The sequence below is a fragment of the Pteropus alecto genome, unplaced genomic scaffold, assembly GCF_000325575.1.
Source record: "Pteropus alecto unplaced genomic scaffold, ASM32557v1 scaffold155, whole genome shotgun sequence".
Taxonomy (NCBI): domain Eukaryota; kingdom Metazoa; phylum Chordata; class Mammalia; order Chiroptera; family Pteropodidae; genus Pteropus; species Pteropus alecto.
The window spans coordinates 18526393-18544640 of record NW_006438113.1 but is presented as its reverse complement, the minus strand read 5'-3'; the positions used below and the strand labels follow the sequence as shown (position 1 = coordinate 18544640).

The window sequence follows — 18248 nt, the reverse complement described above, 5'->3', positions numbered from 1 at the left end:
AGGGCATTTAACATTTTAATTTACAATATTTTTTGCTTCGTTTAAAATAGTGTAAAACTCAGGAACGAATGGGTTTTAAAACACTTCTAACAACAACAATAAAAAACACTATGAAAAAAAACAAACGAAAGGAAGTAGTAAGGTAGATAAGAGGGAAAGGGGGTGGGAGGAGGAAGAAAGAGTTAATTTCTACAGCCCTCCAAACCCAGAATTTTCATTTTCATCGTTTACAGATAGAAATCCAAGCAACTACTGTAGAAAGAGTTTGAATCAGGTACCACTGTCGCGGCCTTTGCCTCGAAAACACATACTAATCCCAAGATTGACTGGAGAAGCAGAGATTTGTCTCTTTCCGTTTCTCCCTCCCCTCACCAACCATACAGATAAGTTTCAAGTCTCCGATCCCTGCAACATTAAGACTTTCGCGAGGGAAGAGATACTGGTGAAGCTGGACCCCTACTGCCAAGAAGGTCCGCCCCCACCCCCGCCTACACCCCCCACACACACCTTACACACATACACCTGCCCGTGAGGCGCTGGTCTCGCAGTCCTGCTTTCGGTAAGGTCGCCGCAGGAAAAGCCACGGCCGCCCCTCCCGAGACCGGCCGAGGAACCAGGGCTGGGGCCAGGGAAGATGCCGGGGAGTCCCGCTCTGTCACCACTCCCGCCGGGGATGCTTATCACGAGGAGGCGGCGACCCCGTCAGGGGATGTGGGCAAACACCCCGTGTGCTCGTAAGTGGGGCGTGACCGCCAGTTGGCCGGGCTGAGCGAGGTGCCAGAGGTAACCCCCCAAAGTGCGGCTAGGAGAGAGTGGGGATGCGGAAGCAGGCTCGGAGATGGAGGGGTGCCGCTCTCTTACCGCCAGGTCCGGATTGCGGCTATCCCTATGTGACACAGCACGGATGACCCCCGCTCGCCAGCCCCGCCAGCTGCGTCCGCTCTCGCCGCGCTCGGGCCGCGCCTCTTCGCCGACTGCCACGCACAAAAACCGCTTCCCCACTAGCTCTGGCCGTGTCTCCACCGCCATAGCCAACACTGCCTAAGCCGTAGCCTTATTTACTGCGAGAGAACCAGCGAAACCCGGCTCCTACCGGCTGCCCATGCTGACAGAGGACGAGAGGGCAGCGGCGGCCCCGCGAGCGAAGGAGCGCGGACTTGGGGGCGCACCGGTCGCTCTGCCCAGAAGGGCACAGCGACCTAGGTCTCTCGCAGTACTACTCACACTCCTTTAGACTCTCCGATTTGCAGCCTCTGGCTGCAGCTCAAAAACAAACAAACTGACAAATCCCTTCACTGCCGTCGGAGGCCGACAGGCAGCCCCGGCCGCCGCCAGCGCGTCGCGGCCAGTACTACTCCGCCTCCCCATCCACCAGCAAAAGCTACGAGAACGCTGTGCGTCTCCTTCCGCCGGCGCGGGCGGAGGAGGGAGCCGCGGAAGAGGGTCCCAGGAACCACCGCAGACGGAAAGTAGTGCCCGACGCTGCGGCTGTTGCTGCGGGACCAGCCAAGCTCAGAAGTAAAGGGAGGGGCGGGGGAAGGGAATGCTCTCCTCCAGGAACACTACTACTAAGCATGTCTGAAATCCACCTTTCTACTCGTCGCTCCTTCAGAACTGGGGGTGAGGCGAAAGTGAAGCATGCTGGTTTCCACTCTGGGTCAGACAATAAACTCCTGGTTAAACACCGCATATCCAGAGCGATGTTTTTTGGAACACAACGCGCCCGCCCTATGAGCAGAATTTTGTCTGAATAAACAGTCCTGTAGACACAGCAGCAAAGCAGAGCAAGACTTTCAACTGAAAACATCCCACAGAACTCAGTTACTGCAGAACAGTCGATAACTTTAAATGAAAATGAAGAAACCCCTATCACCCTTTCATTCTTTCTGTTTGCGGCGATATTAGTTACGTGTTTGAGCTATTCAGAGATTTACACCTCGCTGCTTTGTTGTAATAACTCTAAACGCTCCTGTCAACATCCTTAATATTCAAACTGTCGCCGCACTAATTTGAGAGAACGTTTAGTACGATACTAGTACATACCTCAAACTCACTGGTCAGATAATAAAAACAAGGAAAGGCTCCGGGTTCAGTTATTAGAAAATACCGTGGAAAGAAAGGGATTTTAGCCAATCATGGTTCAGAAAAATAAATTATGTTTACTTCCCGTCCAATCACAACAGGACTTTGTAACCCATACACATACAGATCTCAAACTTGGAACAATTAACTCCTTTGATCCAATCCTTGAATCCTTGTAAATCAAACCTTAAAGATTTCCATTTCAGACATACTTATAGCAGGGGTCGCCAAACCAGTACCAGTCGGTGGCTTGTTAGGAACCCAGCGGCACAGTAGGAGGTGAGCAGGGAGCTAGCGAGCTAAGCTTCACCTGTATTTGCAGCTGCTCCTCACCGGTAGCATCACCGCCTCAGCTTCCTCTCAGATCATCAAGCATTAGATTCTCATAGGAGCACGGGTTCCTGGTGCCAAAAGGTTGGATAACGCTGCTAATAGTGTTTTTAAAAAGTAGTTTAAAAAATCCCAGTTTTCTTTTTTTCAGGGCCACTAATGATTATAATCAACTACAAAAATCTTCTAGCCCAATAAAAACATTCTAAATTTTGGTTTCTTAGAGATTTCCCTTTTTTTCCTCTACTGCAAAAAAAAGAAAAGTAACCTTTTAAAGGAGTTACACTAGTAATCTGAATGTTTAAAATAAACATAAGGCTTTTACCTGTTTTCTTAGAAAACCCAAGCTGAGCTGTTTGAAGTGGAAAGAACAGGCCATTGCTAACAGATTATAAACCAAAATTAAGAGGAAGATAGATTTTAATCATTATGTTCTAGTTTGCTAAAGATCAAATATAGAATTGTAATATATCAACAAAGGAAAACCATTTCCACAATGCATATTGGTAAGCTGAAAGAAAAAGTTAATGTGTGTAATTTTAATTCCCAGGCCACTCTTAGTACCTACTGTATATATATATACATATACATAAACTTAACGAATCATCTTGAGAACTACAGACTTACATTTCTAAAATCTCAACTTGGATTAAGGAGCCAGTAAAATAACCTGATGAAAATAACCTAACATATGGAAAGAGAAAAGACAGAGTTAAGAAGATCTGTATTCAGATATCAGATTATCAATGAGTTGCCTTGTGATTTTCGGCCTGACAATTGCTACAATGGAAACTGCCTGCTTCCTTATGTTAGGGATATTTTAGGAGCATATGAGAAAATATAAACTCATCTGAGAAAAGAGATGCAAATGACACTATTACTATATAAATCCCATTCACTAAGTTATATTTTTAGAGTATAGGTTGTCAGGTTGCCTTACATAAACTGCCAGTTGATATCAATTTTGTAGGCAACTCCTCTAAATGGACCCCTAGGAACCCTGACTAAATGCTGAAAGCTGTCCTTTTAAGTGCTCTGAAAAGCATGTAAATCCGCACAATCAATCAAAATATTTTAAGTGCAGAAACAAAGTTTTCAGAAAGCCAAATATCCTCATAATATTTTCAATCAAATGTCTTCTATTCTTAGTACTATATTCCAAATAGTAGTTTATGAATCCCTTAAATATGGCCAGTACCTAGGGTATACAAGAAAAAAAAAAATCACTAATTTGTGGATATCTTGCTATTGGAGAAGCCTGAAATACATTTTTTTAAATGCAGAATAAAAAAGACTTAAAAGATTTTTGTTAGCTGGCACCTTTTGCTTTGTTTTGGGGAGTATTTATATTATTTCATTTTTGCCAGCAAATCAGAACTGTAAATAGCATGGAATTAAAATAAATTTTAAAGTCACATCTGAAACCTTAGAATATTTGTTTGTTCAATCAGCTCTCTCACATCTTTCATTTTCATTAAAATCTTTCAAAAATGACAGTATTAGTCAATGTAAAGAAAAGAGTTATAGTATTTTTCACTAGGCAAGTGATAGAAGTACTTAAAATGACTAAGTTTACTAAGGAAGCTGAAAAATTAGAAACATAGGCTAGATCTTCTACTCTTTTCATCCCCACATGTAAATATGTACCTTAAATAATACGCTCCACACATATTAATTCAAGTAAATATCTTATAATCTATAAAAAAAGATGCATTGAAGAATCATTAGTGTTTTTTTCTGAAATCCACAAAAATTTATCATCAAAACTATTTGGTTAAAAAAAATATGACTTATAAAGGAAATAATGTATTCATTGCAATGATAAAGCCATAATTATCCACTTAATTATCAACACTTAGTAGTTCATGAAGTTTCGTTTCAGTAAGGAAACAGCCTACCATAGTTATAAAATTTTCGCTTTTTAATTATCTATTTTAAATAACAGATAAAACACAAATAGATAGTTTAGTACCTGTATCTTGTAATAATACTAGCTAGCCACCCTTTATGAACACTTAATGTGTCAGACAATATGCTACCTACTTCACACGTGTAATCTCTTTCTTTTAAAGATGAAGAAAATGAGGTTTAGAGAGAAGCTTAGTTACTTGCTAATAATACACTTTAAGAACTAGGATTCAAAACCAGGCCTTGCGATTTCAAAGCCCCCTGCACTATGCTAAAAAGTCTCTAAAAAGAAACACGGTCAGTCATCTAATTACTTCCTCCTTATTAACACACGTTATTCATAATTAATTAATTTATTTAGTACTTATCTCACATCCTGCAAGTTTCTAGATATGATATAGGGCCTCTGTCCTTGAGAAGCTCACAGTCTATCTGGAAAGACAGACTATAGAAATGCCTTGGTTTGTTTACTTAAGGAACTATAGATAGAATAACAAAGTTTAGTGTATTTTAACAGACAATTTTCACATCTATTATAACTTGGAGACTTTTATTCATTGTCAAATGACTGAATTAGGTTATGAGGTCTTAGCTACATACACGAGTACATTTACGAATTGTGGGAACCAATATTAAAATGAAGGAAGCCAAGAATTTCAATTGACTTATTCAAGTGGAAGACCAAGAATAAGAAAGAAAGAAATTTGTTACCATGTTTATTTTACACTTTAAATAATTTTTATTTTGATATTTCCCTAAGCACTTATTGAAACTGAATTCCTCAATTACATTTATGATAATGTTAAAGAAACTCAAATGTCACTTCCGCAAGGTAGCTATCTCTGATTCCCAGACTAGGTCAAATCTCCAATTATGGATTTTTAAAACATTCTCTATTTGTCTAACACAATTGTATTTATATCATTTGTTATATAATTGATTGTGTTGTATTTATCTCCCTTGGTAAAATATAAGCTCCATAAAGACAAGTACAATGGATCTTGTTCATAACTATACTCCCAGCATCTATTAAACCTTGTGCCGAGCAGATACTCAATAAATGTTACTGAATTAATTAATAAAGGAATATAGCGAAAAGTACCTTTTTCTAAGTCCGATGCAACTAAGAGGAACTCACAATCTCCAAATCAAGAGTCCTAAATAAGAATAAGAATTCTTCCTACAGAGTTATTTATCTCCTTCAAAATAATGTCTTACATACATTATCTCATTCTGTCACAAAGGTACAATGTAAAGCCTTCATAAAACTTGAGCTTCACCAGAAAAGCAAAGTTGTTCCTGGGAATAATTTCCAAAGAACGCATAGAGTTACAATTTACAAGAAAAGCATTCATTTGGTAACCAAACTACCAATTTAATGCAAACCCAAAAATGATCCTATGAGTATATAACCCAAACACCAGTCTATTCTTAGTAGTGTAAAGAGAACAGTCTTAAATAATGTCTTTCATGGAGCCAACATACAAACATAGTTTCTGACTGTCTTCTTGATGCCATGTGGAATGAGCAAGAGAAATAAAGAAGGAAAACAGGAAAGGAGAAAAGAAGCAATCCTACCAGGCCTTTTAATTGTAAGCTCTCTATATTCGTTACCCAATTTCCATTTTAAATTCTGGCTACACTGGAACATACCACTTCTTTTCAACATTTTCTATTAAAAATGAGACTATATATCTGATTTTTAATGATAAAAACTTAAAACATTAAAAGAATGCACATAACACTGGAAATTTCCTAATCTGTTGAATGAAGAGCTACAAGAAAAAAAAGAAATGAGAAAACTCTTCCCAGGATATCCCACAGCACTTTTTGTATGTTCATCACCTCTCTCATAAATGCTTCACCTATTAACTAACATTAAAATATACTAGATGGATGTTTGCATGCTGCATCTTCAACTGTCACATTAGTGCCTTTACATAGAAACAAGTTGGGCTCCTAAATGATTATGTTCCTATTAGTCTCACAAGCTTTTGCTATTGCTACATGTTAGCCGCAGAGCTAAGTCCTAAAGAAAGGCTCTGTTCATATTTATGAAAGTTAAGTAAAAGAGCTTCTGTACTTGTATGTAAAGCTATAAATGAAGGAAGGTTGAAGTAAATTCTAAGCTTAAAAGTAATATATACTGACTCAAAATTTCAGCATGCTAACTACACTGCACTGAGGCTCTTCCCCACAGAGGAAGCTAGATTCTGCATAATGAAAGAAGTTTACAATCAAGAATAGTTTCTGAGGCATACTTCTCAAATTAATGGCATCTGGCTTCAAAGAAACAAATCCAAAACAAAACAAGATCTAGCAGTGAAATATGGGAACTCTTTAGTCATTCTTTTCTTTGGTGCATTCTAGAAAAAGCCAAACGATCACATATAATGAGATTTATAACATAATACAGAACACAAATATGTAATAAAAAAATCACTCCATATAAAGGAAAGCATTGACTTCTGGCACCGCATCTACTTCACTACTATAGATAATTTATTCAATTAAAGAGAGTATATAATACACTTCCAATTCCAAAGCCTCGTGGTCACAGTATTTTTCCTTTAAAAATCACAGCTGATACATATGAAAACCAGATCTCAAAAAAAGACCTTAACTACAAACTTAAAATTCAAATCAATATCCCTAAAACATTCTGCTACTCCAGAGTACATTTCAATATTATCCAAGATTGGCCAAGAGGAATATTCAGAAGGCTGACCAACTTGCCTTTCACAAAATATGCAGACATTTAAGTTAAAATTGGTCAATCCCCATTCCACAGAGCCATTTACAAATGAATGTTTTAAGATATATATCCCAAATGTAGCAAACTAGAAATTAGCCAGTCACATAATGTAGTGTAATGAAAGAGCAGGAATCCAAAAAATCTAGGTTACTTTCTACCACCAACTACTGAATACTTTGGGCAAACCACTTTGCTTCCCTAGGAATAATAAAAAAACGTTGAGGTTCATATAATCTTTAAAGTTCCTTAAAGTTTGCTTCTAAGGTTTCTGAATACTTCCGCCAGAAGCAAAATATACTCTCATGTTACAAGGTATGTTCAAACCTGAAAAATGTTAAAGGACTGACAAAAGTAATCTTGTTCAGGAAAATAAATGTTTTTAGCCAGAAAGTTTATATCTCAAAGGTCTCAGAGAAGATATACATATCAATCATTAATACATACATTCTATCAATACAGACCAAAGGACTTCCTAATTAAAAACCATTGTAGAACGGCTTTTTTGCTCTCTGAATTTGCTCTTAAAACTAGCATATTAAGATAACCTATCAGAATTTACTTCAAATGGAGGAATTTTTGAGATACTGTGCATTACAAATGGCCTTTATATTTGAAACCTTTTACCCTGCTTGCCTTTATAGTCTTCTTTATAACAGCCAAAACTCTTTTTTCCAATTATTCTAATTACAAAATTATCTTAAAATCAATTGTTTCATTTGCTTTTATATCTAAATTTACATGGATGCTTCTTTCCCCCACTTGCAATTTGTTCTGATATTCGCAAGTTTTAAATTTTTATACAGCTGATATGCTAATACCTTTATGTTTCAACCTTCTAAGTCATGCTTAGAAAATATGTAAGTATTCTGTATTTTCTTCTAGTAGTTTTATAATTCAATTTTTCATAATTCTTTCAAAATTAGATGATAATAACTAACCCTGACAGAGGGACAGAAAATCATCCTGGCCCCAACAACAGAGGCCTACCACTATTGGGGGAGAGGGGAAACAAAGCCTGCCTAAGAGTAAGGTTGGTCTAGGACAAAAGACATGACCCCAGGCCCACCACCAAAAGTCAATCCAACTCTCAATAATAAGTAACAGCAGTCTACCAAGAGAGAAGGAACGAAGAGTACAGAGAGAGCCTCTCTGAAGTACAAATGTGCAAGTAAGGCTTTAAAAATATAGGTAGAGTAAAAACATTGAGTTAAAACTTTCCAGTCAATCAATTCCCACTTTAAGCACGAGGTGATGATAGAAGTATTTAAGGTTGATGATGCAATGAAGATAATCGGAGCAACAAAAAGATATAAACACTTATCAACTCCAGGCAAGACTGATTCAATCCCCCAAACTTAACAGGTTGGCAGAACAAGAGTAATATCTAAATGCTATATATTTCAATCTCTACTACCTGCAAAAGATGGCTGGCATTCGATCAAAAGTTATAAGCCTAGCAATGAGAGTGACTTCCCTGGTCACCAAGGCAACACATGCATGTTGGAGTACTTTTTCCATAAATTGCATGAAAACATCTATATGTCTTGCATTTGTACCATTCCTTCAAATAAAGTAATATAGTACCCGCCCAAAAGTTTAGTATCCCCCCAAAAAAATTATTAAAAAATTACAAAATCTCAAGAGCAAACAAATCACTGCTATTAAGAGATAAAACAATCAACAGATGCAGACTTAAAGAGATAACTCAAATATTGGAATTATCTGCCAAGAAATCAAAAATTGTAAATAACGACGAAGGCTCAAATGGAACAGGTAGGTAAACAATACACATAATCAGATGGAAAATATCAGAGATAGAAACCACAAGGGTTGAAAAGAAATGTTTAAAGTAAGAGTCAATCTGAAATGCTAAGTATGAGATATTCAATAATAAAATAAAAAAGACTTTGAGAAGCTCATCACAGACTTGACACAATCAATAACCTTTTACATAGGTCAACAGAAATTACCAAAACTGAAACTAAAAAGGAGAAAAGAGTAGGGAAAAAATCTACACAAATAGGAGGGAACAGTTTCCAACTCAATTTACAAGACGAGCATTACCCTAATACCGAAATCAGACAAAGAAATTATAAGAAAACTATAGATCATTCTCTTTTACAAATATAAAAATCCTCAACAAAATATTAGCAAATCAAATGCAATAACTTATAAAAAGGATAATACAGCACAACCAGTAAAGGTTTATCCCCAGAAAGCAAACTGATTACATTGAAAGCTTAATTAGTGTAATTCACTGGAGCAACAGACTAAAGTAGAAAAAATATGATGGCATCAACAAATACAATAAAAAAGCATTTGAGAAAATCCAGCCCTTATTCACGATAAAATTCTCAGCACATCAGCAATAGAAGGGCACTTATACAACCTGATAAAGTGCATCTACTAAAAACTTACTATTAATATCATATTCAGTAATAAAAGACGTTTTACCTCAAAGATTCAGAGCAAGGAAAGGACATCAGCTGTCACTACTCTTATTCAGTAATAACATTTTCAAAATCCTAGGAAGTGCAATAAGAAAAAATAAATAAAAGGCATACTGATTGAAAAGAAATAAACCTACCTCTATTTGCAAATAGCATGACTGCTTATGCAGAAAATCACAAAGAATCTACAAAAAAAGCCCCTAGGACTAATAAAGGAGTTTAGCAAGATTGTAGGATATAAGGTCAATATGCATAAGTTAATTATATCTCAATATGCTAGAAAGAAAAAATGTAAAAATACATATAAATGTAATAAAACATGTACAAGAGCTCTATGCTGAAAACTACGAAGTACTGTATTAAAAGACTCAATTCACCCCAATTGCTCTAGAAATTCAAAGTAATCTCAATCAAAAGACTAGTAAGTTTTTTTATGTTGATATTGACGAGATGATTCTAAAATCAATAAGGTAAGGCCAAGGAATTGGAACAGCCAAAACAATTTTGAAAAGAAGAAATTGGAAGACTCACACTACCTTACCTCAGGACTATACTATAAAGCTATATAATCAACTCAGCATGATGTTAGCAAAAGAGTAAATAGGCAGATCTATAGAACGAAATGGAGAGTCCAGAAATAGACCCTTACATATATAGTCAATTGATTTTTGGCAAAAGTAAAAGTATAATTCATAGAGAAAGGCTAGTCTCTTCAACAAATGGTGCTAGGACAATTAGATATTCATATGTCAAAAAAGAGAAAAATGAACCTTGACCCATACCTCAAACCACGTATTACTAAAATTAACTCAAAATGAATCACAGACCTAAATGTAAAATATAAAACTAAAAAACTTTCAGAAGAAAACAGAAAATTTTTGTGACACTGGGCAAAGATTTCTTAAAATCCATAAAATTATAAGTTAAACGTCACTGAAATTAAAAACTCTTCTCCGAATGTTACAGAGTGGGAGAAAACATTTGCAAAATACGTATCTGATCAAGGATTGGTATGCAGGATATTTAAAGGGCTCTCAAAACTCAGTAATAAAAAAAAAAATTTTTTAATAGGCAAAACTGAACAGATACTTATTCAAATAAGATATACGAATGTCAAATAGCACATGATAAGACACTCAACATCGTAAGTTATCAGGGACATATAAAGTAAAATTACAATGAGAAACTATTACACATCTTATCAGGATGGCTGAAATTAAAAGAAATGAAACTGTCAATGTCAAATGTTGAGAAGGATGAGGAGCAACTAGAATTCTCATACAATGGTAGCTAGAAGGAGTACCAAATGGTACAGCCACTTTGCAAAACAGTTTGGTAGTTTCTAATAAAGTTAAACATACACTTTTCACATAACCCAGCAAACCTACTTTTAAGTATTTACCCAAGTGAAATAAAAACCTGTGTGCAAGCAAAAACCTGTACTCAAATATTTATAGCAGTTTTATTTGTAATTGCCGAAAGATGGAAACAACCAGCTCAACTGGGGTATAAACGAACTCTGCAATGCTACTCAACAATATAAAAGAACTGAATACTGACACATGCAACAACATGGGGTTCCCAAGGCTACCTTCAGGTTCAATAATTTACTAGAAGGACTCACAAAACTCAAGAGCTCAAGAGTCATTTTACTCACGGTCACAGTTTATTATATATAGCAAAAGGATACAGATTAAAATCAGTAAAGGGAAGAAGGGCCATGACATCGCAAGATCCAGGAGACAACAAGTGTCCAGTTGTCTTTCAGTGAAGTTGTACAGACATACTTATTTCTCACAGCAAGAATGTGTGCCAACATGCATGGAGTACTGGCAACCTGGCAAGCAATCCTGAGGCTTGGTGTCCAGCATTTTCATATAGGGTCTGACACATAGGTAGGGCTGACCATCTGCATGGGTCCAGTCTCCAGCTCCTCCATAGGTCAAGCTGGTAATAATGTAGGGAAGAAGCAAGAGAACTAAACTGTTAGTCTAGCTACATTCAGAGACTGCAATATGCTGATCAGCTCTGCAGCCAGGCCACAGAGAACACATGCAGAACAAAGGAAGATTTCTGCTGGGATTGCTAACAACCCATTTCCTGTGAAGGGGAAACAGGAAAAACAGAATCTTTAAGTGGCCGCCCTATGCAAAATAAAATAATTCAAAGGAACTAACGGATGATATATAAAATGAATTCCCCAAAAGAACACTTGGGGTTCCTCTCATTGTCTTTCTCTCAGTCCCTCTCACTGTCTTTCCCTTGCTCTCTTTCTCTCGGTACTTTTTACTCTGCTTCACTGTTGACGTCTCTCAGAGGCTTCTCACTCTCTGCCTCTGAGAGGAGACCATGCTCTATCTGTGGAGCATTGCCCCTTTTCTAATAAACTCTCCTTTTGACCTTAACTTGGTGTGTGTGTTGAATTCTTTCTACACTCTCTGCCAAAGGACCCTCTTCAATCAGTGCGGGGCTTGGTCTCCCCACCCTGCCAGGGAAATTTGCCTGTCCTGCATCAGTATTACAGTGCCCAAGGCCTCTACCACAATACTAGCCACACTGTCCGCATAGGCAACCTGGGGTGGCCAAAGGCCCCACTACCAAGTAAACAAAGATGCTCTTATCAGGCAGACTATTCCAAGGGATTTGAGGTTACCTCCGAGGAGCTGTGCAAGGGCCAAACCTTAGGCAGCTATTTGGGCAACTGAGCTATTTTTACTGTAAACAACACTCTGACCCCAAATGTGTGAGTTTTTTCCTCACACCAACCAATTCTTCAACTCTCCAGACATCAAATGGATGTCCTACAATTCATTTTAATTCTGACTCATTCAGCATCAGACTCCTCAGGTTTTTGAGATCAGTTCTGCAAAACTGCCCTCACCTCAGATGCCAGTTACAAGTATCAGGTCCCCAGGTTACCACACCTCTGTCTGACTTTGTTACAAATCTCTTTCAGGTTCAATAATTTGCTGAATGACTCAAAAAACTGCAGAGAATACTTTATTTACTATTATAAAGGACACAAATTAACAGCCAGATGAAAAGTTACACAGGGCAAGGCCCAGATGAATCCTGACACAGAAGCTTGCCTTCAGAGAGTTGGAGTGTGCCGCCCTCTCATTAAGCGGATGTGTTCACCAACTCTGAAGCTTTCCAAACCCCTGTTTAAGAATTTTTAATGTAGGTTCTATAACAAGGGCATGTTTGATTAAATCACTGGCCATTGGTGACTGAACTCAATCTCCAGCCCCTGTCCTCTCCTAGGGGTAAGGCTGAAAGTTCCAACCCTCTAATCGCCTCTGGCAGTCAGCCTCCAATAGAATGCTACCTAGGAGCCCACCTATAGTTACCTTACTAGCAAAAACTCAGGTACGGTTGACAAAGGCTTCTTATGAAAAACAAAGAATGCTCCTTTCAGGAGATTCTAAAGTTTTTAGGAGCTCCATGCCAGGAACTAGGGACAAAGACCAAATATGTATTTCTTATGATGTCACAGGAATGTTATTTCCTTACTGCACAACCTCAAGTGCATTATACTAAGAGAAAGCAACCAAACCCAAAAGGCTACTAAGTGCATGATTCCATTTATAATGACATTGCAGAAAAAGCAAAACTACAGAGACATAAAATAGATCAGTGATTGTCAAGGTCTGGGGTGTGCGGGGAGGGCTTGAATACCAAGGGGCACAAGATAATATTTGTACCTTGATTGTGATGTTGCTTACACAAATACATATGCTTATCAAAACTAACAGAACTAAACACAGAGAAAATGATTTTTACTGTTTGTGAATTATACCTTGATTAATCTGATTAAGACAATCAGTAATACAGATACATTCTCCTGAAGCAATTTCATCCTTTAAAAAATGGCAAATATAAAGATTATGAAAGCAACATGGCAATGGAAAATTGTATCTCTGCTCTACAGGTACTTCATAAAAAGGTTCTCTATAAAAATAATGTAGGCACCTAGTCAAAGGAAAACATTTTGATTCACTGGTTGGCAGAATTATGGGTGACTATTTTTTTCTCTTCTACTTCAAGTTCCATTAATATTGTCTGTATATTAACAAGCAACATAAGCTACTTAAGCTTTTTAATAATAGGTGATAGTGTAATATTGGAAGGCAGAATTTTAGAATGATTCCCAGTGACCCATCCCCTGTATAATCCTCTCTCCATGAGTATGGGTGGGACTTGCAACTTGTTTCTAATGAATGGAATATGACAACGGTGATGGAACATCACTCCCATGATTATGTTATTTTAATGGCAAAGGTGAAAATATTTTACAGATGTAATTAAGGTCCTTATTGATTGGTATTAAATTAACTAAAGGAGATTTTCCCATGGGGGCCTACCTAGGAAGATGAGTGCTTTAAAAGATGGTCTAGAGGTTAGAGACTGTCCTATGGTCTTGAAAAAGCAAACTGCTCTGAATTCTACAGCTGGAAGGAAATGAATTCAGCCAACAACCATGTGAGCTTGGAAGACGACCTAGAGCCTCAGTGATACCTCTGCCCTGGCCAGCACTTCGATTTGCATGCAGCCTTGTGAGACCCTGAGCAGAGGACTCAGCTTAAACTGTGCCCAGACTACTGATCCATGGAAACTATGAGATAATAAATCTGTGTGGTTCTAAGCTGCTAACTGCGGCAATTTGTTACACAGCAATGGAAGACTAATTTGGTAATTAAAATTATTTTCTGAAGAAGCTTGGCTTTACCCATGGGTACTCCCTTAGCACATCTTAAATTAGAGGACATACCCTGTTCTTGTTAGACATTCCAATTTTCACAGATTCACTGAATAATGGTTCAGATTTAATCAATAACACAAAGGATCGGTATTTCAGAGAGTTGCCAGGAAATATAATCTCAAATTCACTGCTGCTCAATATCTAGGAAAAGCGCCACAAAAAAGAATGTTTATGAAGAACTGTCTGTAAGATACTTTATAAGGTCTGTCTAGTTACTCTAAAACTTACAATTCCTTGGGGAGGTAGAGAGAGAGTTAATATCAAAATAACTAATGGAATAGATGACTATGCTATTTTAAATGCCTATTTTAATATAATACTTTTACATTTTACATTTAAAAAAAAGTTTTGACATAAATGACAAAAAACAAAATTCAATAAAGTTTTCTTGGCCAACAGTAAAATCTATAAGGAAATTTCTCTTTTATCTATTAACTAATTTGCAACAGAGGTTTAGGGGAAGAAGTCATAACAGAAATGAATGGGAGGAAGGGTAAATAGATGGAAAGCTTTTATGTTTGTCTAAGTTTTTAAAAGATGGGAATGGGAATGAGGCCTCGGGAACCCTACACAGTAGAGAGTGAGGTTCCTAGAATGTACGGATCATACTGGTTTGCCATAAAGCTGGTTTCATTGGAATTAATCATGAATGAGATTCTACTGGCCATTTTGAGAACTGTTACACAAAATAGATTCAATTTATTGAAGTGATGTGGTTTAAAATGTTTTTCAACTGTATTACATGGTGTCCTTCAGACCACAATCAAGAAAAACTTTTGGTCTTAATATTAGAAAGAGTTAGGCTTTTCTCTAGCAGGTGTTTTCTTTTCATCATATAGACACTAAGAATTATGTTACTGAACCAGTTTTCTTTCTATGTAGGCTGCTAGAAAGCTTTATGCTACACATTTTTTAGATTTTAAATTTTTTCAACCTTTTGTTCTGAAAATTTTCAAACATTACATAATTAAAGATATAACGGAATGAATGCCCATGCAATTTAACAATATCTCATTTCTCCTACCCTCCCTACAACTTTTCTCTTTGTGGGGGGCAATGGGAGGTTGGAATATTTTAGAACAAAATCCCATTTTGTTCTACATATCATTTCATCTATATGTAGTAAAGAATGGATCACTATCAGTTAAAGATTTTTCTTTAAATTGACACTACAATGCCATTATCAATCTGATATTAGCAATAATTCCTCAATACTATTTAAATACATAGTTCACGGTCAAATTTCAATCATCTCAAAAATGAAATTTTTACTATTGGTTTGTCTAAACCAGGAACAAAATAAGAACTACATATTGTAGCTGACTGATATATCTCTTTAAATCTCATTTAATCTATTAACAACTCATTTGTCCTGTAGAATTTCTCACATTCTAAATTTATGTTTCTTCATGGTGTTCACTTATTCTTCCATTCTCCTATTTCCTGTAAAGTAAGATTTAGAGACATGATTCATTTTCAATCTTTTGGCAAGATTACTCCATAGGTGATATATGTGCTTTCTTAATCCATCATATTAGGACACACATCATGTCCTGTTGTCTCACTTAAAGTGATGTACAAATTGGTTATTGTATTCAAGTGCTGCCAGGATCAAATAAGTGAATACATGTTACATGTGTAGAACAGCAGTGCACAAAGGTAGCACTCAATGAGTATTAGCTATAGCCAAGAGAGGTCAGTAACAGCCTGTTTGTTTATTCTTTGAAATCAATAAAATGCTTCCAAATTTTTAAAAATTAAATTCCTAATTACCTATACAGTTGATCTAATCAAACTATGATTATTTTTTAAAACCTGAACACCTCTAAACAACTATCTTCATAAAAGAATTCATCTTAAATTGGAATAACTCTAAAATCTAATGTAAAAAAACTATAAAATCAACTGGATTGTTTCTTATTAGTCATCATTAAGACAATGAAGTAATTACCTAAGGAATTTTCTAGTTTAATCCCCCCTCCCCATGAAAACTAATACAATTTAAAGAGCGTAAAACACAATTTTCAGTTACAGATAAAGCATGAAATAGTAAAACAATACAGTCATCTCAACAAAGTATTCACCACCAAACATAATGTTAGCTCCCAGATAAGCTACTGCGTAAGTCTAGATCAGAGGTTCAGCCTTGGCACTATTGACATTTTGAGATAGATAATTCTTTTTGAGAGGAGGAGGCGCTGTCCTGTGCATTGTATGATGTTTAGCAGCACCCTGACCTCTACCCACTAGATGTGAGCAGCACCCTCCCTTTATCATCTTGTGACAACCAAAACTGTCTTTAGACATTGTCAAATGACCCTTGAGAGGCAAAATCACTCCCAGTTGCTCTAGATTTTGAGAAGTTTTTAGTTCTAACAAATGGGGGTTATAACAGCAACCAGATTTCCCCCCTCCCTTTCATTTTTTTTAGGGGATGCTATTTCCTTGAAAACTTCACAAAAAAAAGATGGGTTACCCGCCCATGATACATTTTAGTATCTTGATACTTGCAAATAAGATTGCAGCTGGTGTCTATTTTACGCTTACAGGATTTTCTGCAGAAACCAAAAGGATGTAGTTCTTCATTAACACATTTTAAAAAACTATTATTCATTTTTAATTTTCCCATTAGGGATTAGTACTGAAAATCTTAATCATTATCTTTCCTTTAACCCAGACACATTATGTTGCCTATGATGAGCACAGTACTTAAATGGCTGACACTTATCAGCAAGTAAGCTTGTGATAAGCATTTAACATGAATTATCTCATTTAATCCTAAAGATATTCTTAAGAAGTCTGTTATTATCTCCCCTTTATCAGATAAGGAAACTGAAGCTAAGAAAGAATAATACTAATAAGTCATACTGCTAGTAGTAAGAGAGTCAGTCAGGAGTGGATTGCCAGTTTCCCAAGCCAGTGTTTACACTCAGTATATCAGAAGTGCTTCCCTATGAATAATCTTAAGAACTATTATTTCAAAATACTGAATCAATGGATCTCTTATCTTGTGAGATAATGCTACTTTCCAATTGAACAATTTTTGAATATATAACTTTTAGTTCATGTAACTCTTCCAAATAAACAATACTTTTTCCCCAGTATTCAATCGCTCTCTCATAACACAGTGTTTATTTGAATTTCAACAGTAGCCTTTGTGATAGGAGAAACTATAGTTGAAGAATTTAAGATTTTGTGAAAAGATACTGTTGAAAATATACAATCTTGATCAAACCAATGAAAGCCAATTACAAACTTATTTTTATCGTCTCAAAAAAAATGGCACTACGGAGAATATTCCAATTTACATATCTAAAATTGAGTACTAAACATTTAATTTCTATTGACCTTTGATTCTGAAATAATAATGACATTTCTGACAACAGCCAGTCTCATAGAGAAAACAGTGGAAAAAAAAAAAGGAAGGAAATGAGTTGTCTCACTTTTCCTGGTCCCACTACTGCAAAACCCAGAGGACTCTTAGAATACTAGGGCAAGCTAGAATTCATGCTGCTCTCCTCTCATTCACTGGAGGGATGCGTTAGGATTTGATATAATGGGTTAAAAAAAAAAAAAAACTCAGAATTATCTCTTCTTTGCTAAATAGTTTTTAAAATCCAGAAATAGAAGTATAGCTACTAATAGGATAAAAATTACATTAGTCTCATAAGGATTAAATGAAATAATTCATGTAAAACAACTAGCACAGTGCCGGGTACAGAGTAAATGCTCAGTAAATGTTAGGTGCCTATTGCTTTTGTTGTTTTTAAAAGGAAATATTAGTATAAAGACTTTTAAAACAGAGAAAAGTATCTGTGGTTCTTCCCAAAATACTTTCTACACTTGTTCTTTCAAAATCCCTTTGTTTGGAGTTGTCCTCAGAGAATGCAAGTTTTGGTTACAACTTCCATTTTGCCTCACAAACAAAACAAAAAAGTGGCAGGGAAAAAAAGAGAAAGTC

The 18248-nt window shown here is 36.5% G+C and overlaps 1 protein-coding gene across 5 annotated transcripts in view; it reads right to left on the bottom strand.

Annotated features, from left to right (window-relative positions):
• JMJD1C (jumonji domain containing 1C) overlaps window positions 1–18248 on the bottom strand; it is a 302235-nt gene that overhangs the window by 256576 nt on the left and 27411 nt on the right. For 2 of the 5 annotated variants that reach the window (XM_025049364.1, XM_025049366.1), the window contains exon 1: window positions 862–1268. The exons of 1 other annotated variant lie outside the window; for it this stretch is intronic. In XM_025049364.1, coding sequence (XP_024905132.1) covers window positions 862–1029 — 168 coding nt within the window. In that variant the 5' untranslated portion in view covers window positions 1030–1268. Of the gene's footprint in view, window positions 1–861; window positions 1276–18248 lie in introns of those variants that run through there. 2 more of the 5 variants (XM_025049373.1, XM_025049365.1) reach the window with 2 other exon arrangements.